General features: G+C 46.4%; 1 protein-coding gene across 1 annotated transcript in view; it reads left to right on the top strand.

The window, feature by feature from the left end:
• LOC149359944 (arylsulfatase B-like) overlaps positions 1 to 15,037 on the top strand; it is a 42,059-nt gene that overhangs the window by 13,948 nt on the left and 13,074 nt on the right. Inside the window, exons 5-6 of the mRNA XM_089569167.1 lie at positions 1,150 to 1,275; positions 11,414 to 11,540. Of these exons, the coding sequence (XP_089425293.1) occupies positions 1,150 to 1,275; positions 11,414 to 11,540 (253 nt within the window). The remainder of the gene's footprint in view (positions 1 to 1,149; positions 1,276 to 11,413; positions 11,541 to 15,037) is intronic.

The raw sequence follows: 15,037 nt of genomic DNA, 5'->3' as shown, positions 1-15,037 counted from the left end.
GGCGTGTAGCCCACCGCAAGTAATATTCTTATCACTTTTTGTAATTTCGTAAATGAGATTACCTTCAGCGCTGCGGCCCAATAATTTTCGGCTATGTCGACGAGTTGCAGGCACTGGAGAGGTTGCTTTCCCTGCATGCAATCTTCTAGAAAGCGCATGTATTTTGGCGCGATGTAGCCATAATTTGTTGGTCTACAGCGCCGAGGGAAATAGGACGGAGATTATTGATGGTGGAGGGTTTATTGGGTTTCGGTATGAATGAGACCAGGGACGATGTCCAGTCCACTGGCAGGGTGCCACAAGTCCAGGCGTCGTTGATGACAGTAAGTAGAAATGTTTGGGCTTCGGGAGGAAGGTTCTTGAGAGTTGTGTATGTGATTTTATCTGTACCGGGGGCAGAGTGTGTTACAACGTGTGAGTGCTGTGTCAAGTTCTGTGTGCGTGAAGGGGACGTCCTTGGCCCAGGACCTATTGAACGCCTAACATAAAGGCTGTTAATAAAAAGTGTCACACCACCACCATGCACCACCACAGCGCCGAGGGTAACTTCGTTTTCGAAACACTAAAAACATATATGGATATTACTTACGGGGGGTTACACGCCTGTCAATAATTGGGGCGCCTAACAGTAATAGCTAAAAAGTTAACCTTTCAATATTGGTTAATCAGTCTGCTTGTTAGCACTCTTCGCTGTTTTCTGTTGTACTACACCGCTGAGGATGCTTTGCCGAAAAAAAGCGCTCTTCTAACTGAAGGAGCCTATTTTTAAAAATTATGTGTAAATTCATTACCGAAAAACCCTGCATAGCGAAGCTATGGCTACGGTACCTCTTGTTAGAAAAAGGTACATTTCAAGAATATAACTATAGATTTATTCTGCGACCGCCACGAATCTGCTGCGGAACGGGCCCTGAAGATGTCTTGACGCCCTTGTGCGAAAAAAAAAAGCCTTCTCACTGTACTAGATGTAGGTATTTCTATATTAAATTAAAATATTTAAGGGTCCCACAGACAGAAGTGGTAGTTTGTTCACATCAGGCAGAGAAGCGAGATTCATGCACGCAGTTAAACGAAAATTTAGACGACGAGTAGATGTTGCAGGCGACTGCGCCGCGCTTCTCTCTCATTCCTACTTCCGTTGGAATGCAGTACAACATGTGTGGCCGCGATTACTGGGACAACGAGACGCTGGTGGCGGGCGCAGATGGCACGTACGACACCAACCTCGTCACCGACAGGGCCGTCGACATCATTTCCAGCCACGACTCGAACAAGGTTTGCGTCCCACATTACGTGAAATACCGTTCGTTGACGACGCAGGTTCAATCCTAGTTTGCAGGCCTTTCATTTCCATCCAGCACCTGCGGCATGGTGGAAGCTGCCGTATTTATCGGAATGTAGCGCGCCCCCGATAATAACGCGAGGGTTGACGTTGCGGGTGCCAAACGGGGGAGAGAAAAAAAAAACACGCTTGTACTGAGAGGGTAGGCTTCGTCGGCGCGTAAAGGGAAAAAAAAATTACCAGCGACTTAGCATTGCTTGCCACGAAATATTATGTGAAAGTAGGTTTTTGTAGGACGACACCAACGCCACTTACCAAAAAGAACGATTGAAAGCGCGTTTTCTTTCCTTTCATGACTTTCGCACAGATGGAAGCTGATGGAGACGACGACGTGCAATGTCGCTATTATAGTGCCTTGAATATACTGCCAGTATATTGTAGGCACTATATCGCTATAGTGTACTCTATAATGTCGCTTACCCTGTTAATATATTCTACCAGTATATACCAGTACCAGTACCCTGCCAGTATATTCTAGGCACTATATCGCTATAGTGTACTCTATAATGTCGCTTACCCTGTTAACTCCATATAAAATTCGACCGCATGTCCAAAAGCGTATTTTATTTTATTCCTGCTATATCTAATTTGTTTACTTATTGAAAAATTTTAACAATTCACATATATTTTCTCATTTCAATCATTCTACTATTCTACTTAGTTTTCTTTTTTTTTCTTTTTTTTTTCCCCCGAGCATATACCTCCTTGGCATTCACCACCGTACCTTGGCCAAACCCCGCGCGTGGGTATGTGCCATTTTCATGTGGAGAAGAAGAAGAAGAAGAGCGAGAATCTGCTGCGGATGTGCAGTTCGAGGCAATGTGAGGTGTCCATGACCCTTTTGCGCTGCAGGATACCGCGGCTAAATCTTTATTTATGCCGATCGGGGCTTTCGATATCCAACCTTTGTGAGTCTTGTGGCGAAATTGAGCCTATAGAACATTTTTTCCTCTCCTCCCGGCGGCTCGCTGCTCTCCGTAGAATTTACTTGGAGATCCCCCTCGCTGGGGATCCCCCTCGCTCGGCTTGGGCTTCCTCTATCTATTTCGATTCTCTTATCCTTCGGGGCAAGCGCCAAGGGATATGCCCTGAAACCAGTGTTCGATTCTATTCACGATTATATAATTTCATCTGGTAGATTCCTCTGCTAGAATGTGAATTCACCACTTTTCTTTCTCCGTATTTTTTGTTTTGTTCAAATTCTAGCTCTGCGTCCCAAAATTTTAGATTTAAATATACTCCATTCACTGTACATGAGTGCGTTTGTATCCTCTATGCACCCTGGCCAATCCCCCGCCGTGGGTATGTGTCATTCAGCCTGAGGACATCATCATCATCATCATCATCAACGCGAGGCGTGATCGGCTGCGGCGATAGAATAGTTTTTGTACATAGGGAGAGGGGCATTTCACGAACTCTCTTGAGTACGTCCTGTCCCGGTAGAATACCTCTGTCACACGGCCTACTCGGAACTCCCTTGAACTCCCTTGACCTAAAGGAGTGCGAGGAGTTTCACCTCGAAGGAGTTGTCTCCGTGCCACACGGCCTGTAACGAGCTTCTCACACAATACGCCAGGGGCACATTAGGCGCGGCTTATTTAGTGCAAACACATAAAAAAAGAGCGTTAAAACAACTGAAATGTTATTAATTCTTCATTTCTCTTCTCAAAGTGCTGGAGAGGCGGCTGGTGCTTCGCTGGCGGAAGCAGCGCGGGTTGCGCAGATGCATCGTCCATCGTGGGGGTAGCACACGTGCGAGGTGCGAGCATGTGCGCGATCACAGATCAAAACAAATATGGCGCAGTCAAGGCAAGCTGCCAAGCCAGCGCCTAGCTTGAGAGTACAGTGCTGCCACTAAAGTGAAACATAACTAACTGAGCTGTACTGCTTGTTTTATGATATAATAACTAATATATTCACTATTAAAATATAATGATCGAAGACAAAGGTTGTTTACTCCATCGGAAGTAAAGCGCACTGCAAACGAGAGCACTCCCTTCACCCTTCGAGGGAGATGACCGATCTCCTTTCGCGAGGAACTTCTTTAAACTTCCTTCCCTTTAGGACTGCCGTGTGACACGGCACGCATCTCCCTCGAGATAAAGACTACCTTGGCTGAAGGGAGTTGAAAGGAGTTCAAACGTGCCCGTGTGACAGGGGTATAAAATACACAGAGCGATACATTGACAGAGGAAAGAGATTAAGTCCTTGTACAACCGTTTTCTCGATATCGAAAAATGAAACTCAGGGGAAAAACGAACAAGTAGGAAACATACAAATACACCTCATGCATGAATCCCCACAAACACAGATGATCAGAAACATTAGAAGACGCAATGATGCTCGGTAAAGCATGAACTAAATTTACCTCCATGAGTCGCGGGACGTTAAACCTCCATAAACTATTAACCACTTGCAGGAATGCACGCACAATTGGGTGTGTGTAGTGTCCCGGAAAAACATGAAATGTGAAACCACCTGGTGGACATACAGGTGGACTAAACCGAGGACGCCAACGCTTACAAGCCGGAAAAGGTTATCACGCCTTATTGACTGAAAAGACGAATCCTAAACAAAAGTTGCGAAAATTCTGTGGAAACGCTGGATATGAAGTCTTCTGCAATGAATGATTTGCAGTGCGTAATAAATTTTGGTGGCGAGAAACAGATTGCATGCGGTCGCCCTGCCAAAAATCTAGAGACCATGGGGCACAAAAGTCCGAGCATAGCGCTGGAGAGTTGGCAAGCGGTCTTTCCAGAAATGTGCAGTGTGCTTATAGGCACTCAAAGAAACGCCAAGGTACTTCGGCGGCGTATGTGTCGATTGTATGCCAGCATATTCAGCAGGTGTCGTTCCCCATATACCAAACCAGACACCGCAATCCTTAGGAAGATTAATTCGAGCTCCTGACACTGAACCCAAGTCTTCCGTTATACGATTAACCTCATCGATGCTTGGCTTATCAGAACAGAAAAACGTGAGGCCATCCGCATAGGCAAATGCCTTCAGTTCGTGATCCATAACACGAAAACCATTGACAGCTGCACTGCTTATAACAGACAAAGTGGCTCCAGGCATAATGTGAACAGGAGCGACGACAGCGGGCAACCCTGTTTCACAGGGGACTGAATTCGGACTGGTTGTGAGGGATAGCCATTAAACATTTTACTTTAAGCTACACACTGAGACAATACCCCTTAAAACATGGTTAGAGAAAAAGTGTATATTCGTGTCTTCGTAGCACTGACGTCTTTGTGATGCTCCTGAAACGATTGAGCATTGTTTAATTAATTTTAAAGATGCAATACTTTTCTCGGACATCATGCAACAGCCATTGAAGAAAAGATTTAATTAACGTCGCATTCTGTACGATTTCTCACTGCACTGCTATTTGTTGATGAACCCTTAGATAAAGTATTTCTGATTGGATTACATAGCCTGTGTAAAATGTGCATAATGGATCGACATGGTGAATATGTTGTGTCTGCTAAAGACCATTTCTGCAGAATGATTGTACACCTAAGAGAATTGTATGACCAGACCGAGTATAAACAGGAGTGGCACTCGCTCTTAGTGCTGTGTTGTTCATTGCCTATTTTTCTAGTTCTTTGTTGCTTAGATGTGTGTGTTATGATATATTAGCTATGTGCTCTGCACTGATTCTTTTCTCGTGCTTCGTTGCTGATGTGTGTTGATGTTCCACTATCTTCTCAATGTTAATAGAGAGCTCATGTACATAAAACATCGCGTTATTGTAATAAATACAACGTTGGAAAAAAAAACGGCGATATATCAGTGCTCTCGTGCAGTGCCCAGTGAAACTGATATATGTTCGCGCCGCCGCTGGCGCGAAACCCGGTCGCGTCAATATTTAATTTATTTCTCCAGGTTGGGCAAGCTCATCGTCATTAAAAGACTAGTTAATTTGCCGCCACTGCCAGCATCCCGTGACTAACTTCAGAGTCTTCACTACATGCCGGCATTTTGCGGGTTATGAGGCCATCAGTGTTTCAGAAAAAAAAAGAAAGAAAAAGAATGTAGCGTGTGGAATGCTGCGGCACTATACGGAAAGATGATCAGATGTTTAGGAACAAACGTTGATCAGAGCGGATCACGTGATCCGCGCTGGATACGTGGTGTGCTTCACCAACGTTCAACGCAGACGACGCTGGTTGGTTGGTTGGTTGGCCTCAAGTAGAATGGCACATACCCACTACGGGGGAGTGGCCAAGACACAGGCGGTGAACTGTTGGAATTATTAAGAGTGTTAGAGGTAAATGAGTATTAATAGGGTATAGGCTGACAGATTGGACGACGCAACGAAAGGGGACCTGTTAGCAGGGGGATCGAAGATGGGAGGACGGCATTATGTGCAAATTTGAATGCAACATATGGAATGGTTCAATTTTGTATTGACTGAAAGAGAGACAGAAATAATAATAATAATAATAATAATAATAATAATAATAATAATAATAATAATAATAATAATAATAATAATAATAATAATAATAATAATAATAATAATAATAATAATAATAATAATAATAAATTAAAAGTTTGATAATCAGAAAAATGAAAACAAACAAAAAAAATAATATTAGCATGGGAGTCGCTGTGTTTCTAAAAGAAATTTTTGAACTGCACAGCGCGCACTCCTGTTGCTTCGTCCAAGCGAAGTAGCGCCAAAGGAAAGAACAACCTCAGTGGACACAGGCAGACCCAGCTGGTGAAACTAATTTTCTAATAGGCGCCTCCTCAAAGAAGAGAATCGGCGGCAGAACAGCAGGAAGTGATCCACTGTCTCAGGCTCGGCACAAAATGGACACAGTGGAGAAACCGCCAGACCAGATCTGTGAAGGTAGAAATTAAGCAGAGGAACTCGGCATCGCAAACGCGTGAAAGAGACCTCCAGTCTGCGCGAACTCCAGTCTTTGCTGCTCCAAGGGTGCAGAAGATGCTTGTATTCGGGGGATGAAGTAAGCGCGGAGGCTGAAAATTCCTGAAATATTGTGTAACTGCGAAACCTCACCGCAGCTGTATATGCGCAGGTTGGCAGGACAGCAATTATTGGACCACAGAGAGAGGCCCTTGCTAATGAATCAGCAACCTCATTTAACTGAATGCCCACGTGACCCGGTACCCAAAGCAACCTCACCGAATTTAGATGAAGCGGGATCAGCTGCTTAAAGAGGCGTAATGCCCGAGACTCAGAGGGTGATGATAATGAAAAGCAAATAGATAGAGAGTCCGTCATAACCATGACTTTGGAAACGGCAGGATCTAATTTACGTAAGGCTAGAATGACAGCTAATAATTCGGCCAGATAAATTGGAGTGAAGTCAGGGAGACGGAGAGAAAAGGACCATCCCAATGCAGGTGAAAAAATGCCCACACCTGCCTTTTCACGATCCTGCGAGGCATCGGTGGCAATGAGAATATGAAAAGGAAAGGATCTTAGGTGGTCCTGTAACAAACCGAGAAGGAGAGGAAAGGGCTGGAGCTTGGCATTCGATGGGAAAATGTTACCAAATGCAATCTCGACTGAAGGTGAGATGTTATGCAGTGGATGGATATCTGTGAGCTTAATGTTTAAGGGATCGAGGAGAGACTGCACGAAACATATCTGCGGAGTATGCAAACGAGACCAGGTGGCATTTAAAAAGACTGCGGGCTGACTAAGAAATATTGCATTGGATGTGTGGAGAGGAGAGTCGCACAAATTTAAAAAGGTTTGGACTGTTAAAAGGCGAAATCTTGCTAATAAAGATGGAATTCGCGCCTCAAGGTGCAGGACAACATTAGCTACATACTTTGGAAGTCCCAAGCAGAGGCGCAACGCCTCACGCTCCAAGAGCACAAGCGGTCGAAGTTTATAGGCAGGAGCTCCTGAGAATAAAACACATCCGAACTCCAAAATTGGGCGGACATACATTTTATAGATCAGCAGAAGTGTGTGCCTTCTCATCCCTGACCTAGCGCTGCAAAGCCGACGCAGGATGCCAATGGCCCGAAGTCCTTTTACAGAAACTTGCTCAATGTGAGGCCGCCAGGAAAGAGTACAGTCATAGATCACTCCAAGATACTTCACTGTTTGAACCTGAGGAATTATATGATTTCTATAAGAAACGCAGATATGTACAGGATGAGAAACCGGGAAGACCAACAAGGCGCATTTGTTCACATTGAGGGACAGATGAATACTTCCTAACCAGTTGTCAAGAATATTGAGGTAATCCTGCAAGATCTGATACAGAGAGTGAATATCTTTTGCAGAAGCAAAAAATGCGATGTCGTCAGCGTACACGTAAGTTGACACATTATGGATGCATGGAAAGAAGCTTAGAAAGATGCTAAAAAGAACAGGAGAAAGAACTGAGCCTTGCGGAACACCTCTTGTCTGTCGAAATTTCTTTGAAGAAACACCATTTCGGCAGCAATAAAATTCTCTGTTTTCCAGGAAAGCAAAGATACAGGCTACAAAATAATTTGGGAAATTAAGGACCTGCAATCTGTGTAACAGCATCGAGTACTCGACGCTGTCGTAGGCTTTACTGATATCCAGAGTGACAAGCGCGGCAAACTGTTTAGTGCTGCGAGCTAATTTAATACGGCTCTCAAGGTCAGTATGAGCACACCAAATCGAACAGCCCGGCCTGAAACCAATTTGACAAGGATTCAAGATATCATTTGCAGAAATGAAGTACATGATACGACGAAGCAGGACCCGTTCCACCAATTTCACTAAATTCGATGTTAATGAAATCGGGCGTATGTTGTCAGAAGTGAAACCCTCCCCTTGTTTTTTAAGTATTGGAACTATTTCCGCAAGACGCCACTCATGGGGAATCCATGGACCTTTAAGGGAACGGTTAACCAGAGCCAACAGATCTTCAGGAGATTCGGTAAACAAAATTTTAATCATAGATGTAGTGATCTTATCGGGGCCAGGAGCCGCTGGAGATAGGCGCAAAACAATTTGCGAAAGCTCAGGCATAGTGACCTCAATGAAATCACTTGAGATGCATGAGAATGTAGGTGGATAACGAAGTGCAGATGTGAATCGACGTTCTAGGCCACCCGCAATTCCCTCTAAGGCCTTAGCGATGTCAGCAGGGGATTGAACGAGGGATTCAATATTGACAGCCGGAGGAATCACTTTCCTTCTCCTCATAAAATTAAACAAGGCCCGTTTATTTCCTGACTGAGAAAGAAAATCATAATGACTTGTAATATACTCCTCCTTCGCGCGGGAGATAGTGCGCTTAAATGTTGCTGCGACATACTTATAATCCAACCAATTTTTTGGGCATTGATTTAGGAGGAGTTTCTTCCAGGCTGCTTTCCGCCGTCTATAGGCACGCGTGCACTCTGCATTCCACCAATTATTGGTGATAGCATCCTTAGATCCTGTGACAATGAATTCAGACTTTTGCCTTGCGCGTTCCAACACTGTGCATATATGTGTAGCTTTACATTCGGAACTCGTAGTGGTGTTTCGGTCCGAATCGATTGTGAGAGCTGATTTGAGAGTGTCTTTAAAGCGAACGTAATTTATGAAGGCGCGCTGTTGTCGTTCAGGAAAAGTTAAGTTACACGCAACCCTGAAACTAATCGGTAGATGATCACTGTTTGTCGCGCAGTCAACAGGCGCCCAAGACGAGACAGAGACTCCTGGGGAGGAAAAAGTTAAGTCTAAAACAGAGCGGCATAGACCACGTACAAATGTGGGCATTCCTGAATTGTTGCAGACTATGTTGTTGTCGCAAATCCAATCAAACAGTCTAGAGCCGAGACAATCTGTTTTAAACCCCCACGTCACGTGGTGCGAATTAAAATCCCCAACTAATAAAACCTGAGATCTGCTGCTAGACATCAATGAGTCAAGGGACCGAGTGTCATGCACACCTGAAGGGAAATATGCGTTAGCTACAGTAAAGGGCTGTTGACCTGGGATACTGAGATCAACCGCAAGTATTTCGCACTGACTGTCCGCATACTGAAAAGAAATGAAGGCCCTGTGACAAAACTTTAAGGAAATCAGCAGCAACAACCCTCCCCCTCGTGAAGACCTGTCTAGCCGGAACGAACGGTAATGTTTGAGATGATAATTAATATTTGAAGTAAGCCATGTTTCCTGAACGTAATTACATCCGGTTGAAGTTGATTACATAGGCAAATTAAATCTGTTGAAGCTGAGGATATAGATCGGCAATTCCATTGAAGAACACTTAACGACCCTATCTTGGCGGGAGTGCTGCAGCGGCAACTGCCGCTTCGAGAATCCTGGTCTTAGGATTTTGACTTGCATGACTTTTCTTGGACTTGGACTGGTGACAAGATAGATCCGGGATACTCAAAGGAGACCCACTTCGTTTTTGGGCGCGGGTATCGAATTCCATCTCAACACATTCATCAGAGGATGCGTCCTTAACACTGTTCGGGAGAGATTTTTCAGGAGTCGTTTGTCGCTCATGCTGACTTTGGCCCTGTGGAGCGCTATTGATGTCCACAGATGGTGGAGGAGCAGCCGAAACCATAGAGGACAAGAGCGGAGCGGCGTGCGCTTGCAGCAGATTAGTCATCTGGGTAGCTACTACCTGTGAGATGCACGTGGATACCGTTTCCATAATACGTTCCATTGCATTCGCCACTGCTTTTTCAACCGCAGCGGTAATTGCTTGTGTCCAAGAGGCGTCCATTGCAGGTGGACATTTGGCAGCCACACTAGAATAGCATGAGGCTCTTTCTTTGACTGCGGCAAAGGCCTCTCGTCGCGTGCATCGACGTTTATCTATTATCTCTAGAACTTGCACTTCTTGAGCTCGTGCAGGACAATCAGGACAGTTGGCAGAGTAGGCACCACCACACAGGCAACATTTTTCTTGCTGTTCAAGGCATTCTTCTCTAGCATGGCTTTCGCCGCATGCACAGCACCGTGAGCCTGATTTGCACGCTTTGGCGCTGTGGCCAAATCTCCAACAGTTCTGACACTGAAGGGGACGAGAGTTAAATGCGTCAACTCGAAACACTAGTGGCCACACTTTGATCTCTGAAGGGCATACTACTCCTGCGAATGTGGCTATGACGGACTCTGTAGGTATTTTCACCCCCTCTACCATTCTGCTGCAACGATGGACCGCAATGACGCCCGCAGACAAGAGGTTCTCCAGCGTTTCTGAAGGGCTCAATCGAGAGTCAACACCTCGGACTAAGCCCTTGGAACATGCTAGATGAGGCGGAATGAATGCGCTCACCGGGTGGTTGGCGAAGGAGGTACACCTCAAAAGGTCGGCGACACAATCCTTGTCCGGTGACCTGCACAATATCCCACCCTTGCCGAACTGCCGCACATCTGTGATTCGCATGAAATGAGGCGATGTAGACTGAAGGGCCACCTGCACCGCTTCCGGGTTGTTCAAACGAATGGCGCCTCCATCAGCTGGAACTAAAGCCACAGGAATGCTGGTGACTCCACTGCGAAAAAAGACATCGATTGGGAGCTGGTCCTGTGGAAGAGAGGCCGACCAAGGGGAAAACCCTTGGCCGGGAGAAGAGGTAGACATTAAGCCGTCGTCCCGCGCCCTATCGCCCTATAACAGGAGCAGGCACAGAAAACAAGAAGGACAAATTGGGCAAGCTAGCACAACACCGCCAGGTACTCAGCCGCTACCCCGCAGCGGGACTCAGAAGGCCTCCAGCTCCAGCGCAGCGCTTCGTCGTAAATTGACGCAACATCATCGGCGTTTCTTGGGGTTGTGAATATGGAAGAAGATGAAGTACTTTATGGTTGGTTGGTTGGCCTCAAGTAGAATGGCACATACCCACTACGGGGGAGTGGCCAAGAGTACTTTATTTCCGGTTTTCTGATCAACACATTTTCCTTTTCTCGCGAGAATGAAACGCCGATAGTTTTCCCGAAGAGTAGTTTATTAGTATGACTTTACTTCTTGTTGTTGTTGATGTTTCCTTTAGTATCGCTCTAACCAACACGTTTTAATCAGCGCTGGTTGCCCTGAAAATGAGGGAATTTTACAGAACTGGTGGTGTCTGTACGTCGTTCTCTTACAGCCCCTGTTCATTTACCTGGCACCTCTGGCGGCACACGCACAAACGGTGAGCTTGACTGCAGATGCGCCCGAGAGGAACCTGGCCAAATTCCCGTACATCGGTGACCACAACAGGACGCTTCTTGCAGGTGAAGAAAGTTTCCACGTTTAAACCGACCTCTTGCGATCGCACTCAAACATAAAAGACGAAGAAAGCGATGTCTCTTGACGCAGAACACACTTGCTAGCCGCTCCACCAGATGGCGCTGCATCCGCTTTTGGGAAGCTAAGTGTAAAAGCACGGGCAGCACGGGAAGCTAAGAGTAAAATACGATATGAAGAACGCCTGAGGAAATTGGACGATAACAGGTGGGCAGCTAAGGTATTTAAATATTTATACAGAAAGAGCGTTGACTCACAGTGGCGGAAAAGAACTAGAAAACTAACCAGTAAGTATGCCGGTCATGAGAACGCAGAAAGAAAGAGTATTAAACGTCAGGTTAAAAACGCGGAAGTTAAAAATTGGATGAATTTAATGGAAAAGAAACATAGTGTAGAACTATATCGATACTAGAAAAGGCAGATCAGGAAAGAATTTTTCTATGATAACTCAAGAGGCAGTGCCCTACTTTTTGAAGCTAGGTCAGGGTGTCTTAGAACGCGCAGCTACAAAAAGAAATTTAACGAAGAAGATGACACATGTGCAGTTTGTGGAAGATCTAAGGAAACAATTGAACACCTCGTACTCAAATGTGATGGTATCCGTCCGGATGTCGATGCAGGCACAGCCACTCTTCCTGAGGCCCTAGGGTTTAAAGATAACAATGGTCATGTGAATAAATCTGCAGTAGAAGTTAGCAAAAAGCGATTGGAGGATTGGTGGATGAAAAACAGAGATGTGGCATAAGGTTAGAATTGTAGGAAACCGTAGGTAAAGATGATGGCGAATCTTAATGAGAACTGACAACACAGTTTTAAAAAAAATAAAGAAAAGCTGGGCATGGTGGCAATTGCCACCACCCCGTTTCAAAGGGGGCGCTCTTATCCATCCATCCATCTATCCATCCGTTTTTTTTTCGCCTTGTCTTTGCCAGACAGCTCCAAACTCCCTTGGTGGCTCGTTCTCACGCCTTACGTGCCAGAAACCACGACGGTCGCGGCATATGCCAATGCCACGCCATTATTGTACTAGCTTTCGATGGTGTAGTTTACAGCTCAGAATAGAGGCGCGCAACACGCTCTGTTAAGCTATGTCATGCAGACGGGAAACGCGGCGGGTCATTACACTTGAAATTTTGAGGTTGGACTGATTAGACATACCCTACTTCCGTTTCTAATTACATTTGTACATTTTGTGTAGTTTTCAATGTCATGTTTTCGCACTTGACCTTCGAATGTCCTTGAGCAGAAAAGGGTGTTAAATGCATGCCTGTATGAAAAAATTACCGACGATTACGTTACTTCCTAATGCGAAATTTGAGCGCAGCAAATAAGCTGTTTCACCTTTTCGATAGATTGAGGCAAAGAAATCGAGCAACACATGTATGCGCTATCACAGAATTTTTTTTTTAGCACACGGAGGACTTCCATCGGTCGTCTCGCTCATGGCTCAGAAAGAACTGGCAGATAATTTCGCAGTGGCGAACGGCAGCGGCAATTTCGGCTCGGGCGGTGCACATATACAGATCCGCCGCCACCGATCTGGCTCTCTGATTGCCACCGCACAGGGCGAACGGCAGCGGCAATTTCGGCTCGGGCGGTGCACATATACAGATCCGCCGCCACCGTTCTGGCTCTCTGATTGCCACCGCACAGGGGTTGCATTGGAGGAGGAGCGAAGAAAGGAATTAAGTTCGAGCCGGCGCTTTGACAACCGGAGACTCGCAGGAAGAGGGGGGAGGGGGGCGGCGTGTACACCCAGCGGCAAACGATGGGGGCAGAAGCGCGCGCAGCAAGCGGACAACACGATAAAGGGAGGAGGGAAGAGATAGCAGCTACTGACTGATGCCGCTGACGCCGATAGTGAGTCAACCCCACCTGCGGATGAAAGGGGGGCGGAGCTGGTTACGAGGCCGACGACAACGCCGACGCCGACGACGACGCGAAACCCAGGAACGGACGCCAAAGAGCTGCGCTCTAAAACTATTTCGTTAAAGCTTACATGTTGTTGGAGCGACGTTAACTATACCGGAGTTTGTCGATGAGACGCTACAATCAACGTTTTTAGATTAGGTCAGTTGGAAAACTCCCCGTCGGAGGCGGCCCTAACGCGTATCCTAGCCGAGCAGTGGCGCTGGCGTCGCGTTGAGATTGGCGTGGAAAGAGGCCGTCGCCCGCTGCAGCCGTGCCAGCCGAGTTCGGTGCTTTGTTTGCTGTGCATTTTTTCGGTGTCGATCGCTGGTGCGCGCTCAAAACAGTTACTTCACTCGCACTGTGTCTTTCTGTGTTTGTTTCTAGGAATGTGACATGATGATCGTGTGCCGTTGTGTTGTACTCCAAGCTTGACGCGTTATCAACATGCCGACGTGCCGACGTGCCCGCTGCAGCCGTGCCAGCCGAGTTCGGTGCTTTGTTTGCTGTGCATTTTTTCGGTGTCGATCGCTGGTGCGCGCTCAAAACAGTTACTTCACTCGCACTGTGTCTTTCTGTGTTTCTTTCTAGGAATGTGACATGATGATCGTGTGCCGTTGTGTTGTACTCCAAGCTTGACGCGTTATCAACATGCCGACGTGCAGCGCGCCGGGCTGCCGAAGTGGATATGCTTCGGAAGAAAAAACGTGCGGTCTGCGCCACTTCTTCAAACCTCCGAATGACCCCGAAGTGCTCAGGGCGTGGGCAGCTGCCATTCCGCGAAAAGCCTTCAAGGTGACAACAAAGACGTACATTTGCGATGTACATTTTGAGCCGGAGGACCTGATCACTTGCTACGAGCACACCGTTAACGGTAGCACTGTTCGAATTCCACGAGGACGGTGGACTCTTAAGCCAGGTGCGGTGCCACGAATTTTTCCAAATATTCCTGTGCACCTCTCAAAGCCAAAGGCATCGAAGCCGGGAAGGAAACCCCCGAAACGAAGAGATACAGTGAATCACGATGTTCCCTTGTCGGAAAGTAATAATGCGTGCTACGTAAACTGCGAAAATGTCGTTCCCGATGAAACTGGGACCCCTTCCGAAGCAGAACTGGAGTCAGATGAAACAACTTGGATTCCTGCATTCCAAGGGCGCTCAAAGTTTGAGTCCTGGAATGTGGAGCTCGTGACCGAGGAAGTAATTTTCTTCAAAATTGCTGCAAGCAACGGTATTGTTACTATTGAGAGGGCTGTAGTTGTGAAGAAAGACTTCACTGTTGCTGTGAGCTCAAGGGGAAAGCTTGTTCCTCCGTGTGTATATACCGAGTGCGGTTCGGGAAATCAACTGCAGCTCTCGAGCTTGAAAAAAGTGTCGTCCTTTCTGAACTATGTTGACAACTTAAATGTGTGCACGGGTTGCCATTGTAGTTTATTTCCGTCAATTGCGGCCGCAACAGCTGCTCTCAAAAGCCACAACGTGTGGAGGAACACAAAGTGCTTTGGGCTCTCTCAGCAAAGCTTGTGCCCACCATGCAAAAGCACAAGGAAGAATCTCTGTGCTCGAGAGAAGCGAA

This window comes from Amblyomma mixtum, chromosome 2, assembly GCF_055824585.1.
Source record: "Amblyomma mixtum isolate Tamu chromosome 2, ASM5582458v1, whole genome shotgun sequence".
Taxonomy (NCBI): Eukaryota; Metazoa; Arthropoda; class Arachnida; order Ixodida; family Ixodidae; genus Amblyomma; species Amblyomma mixtum.
This window is presented reverse-complemented; position numbering and strand designations above follow the sequence as displayed.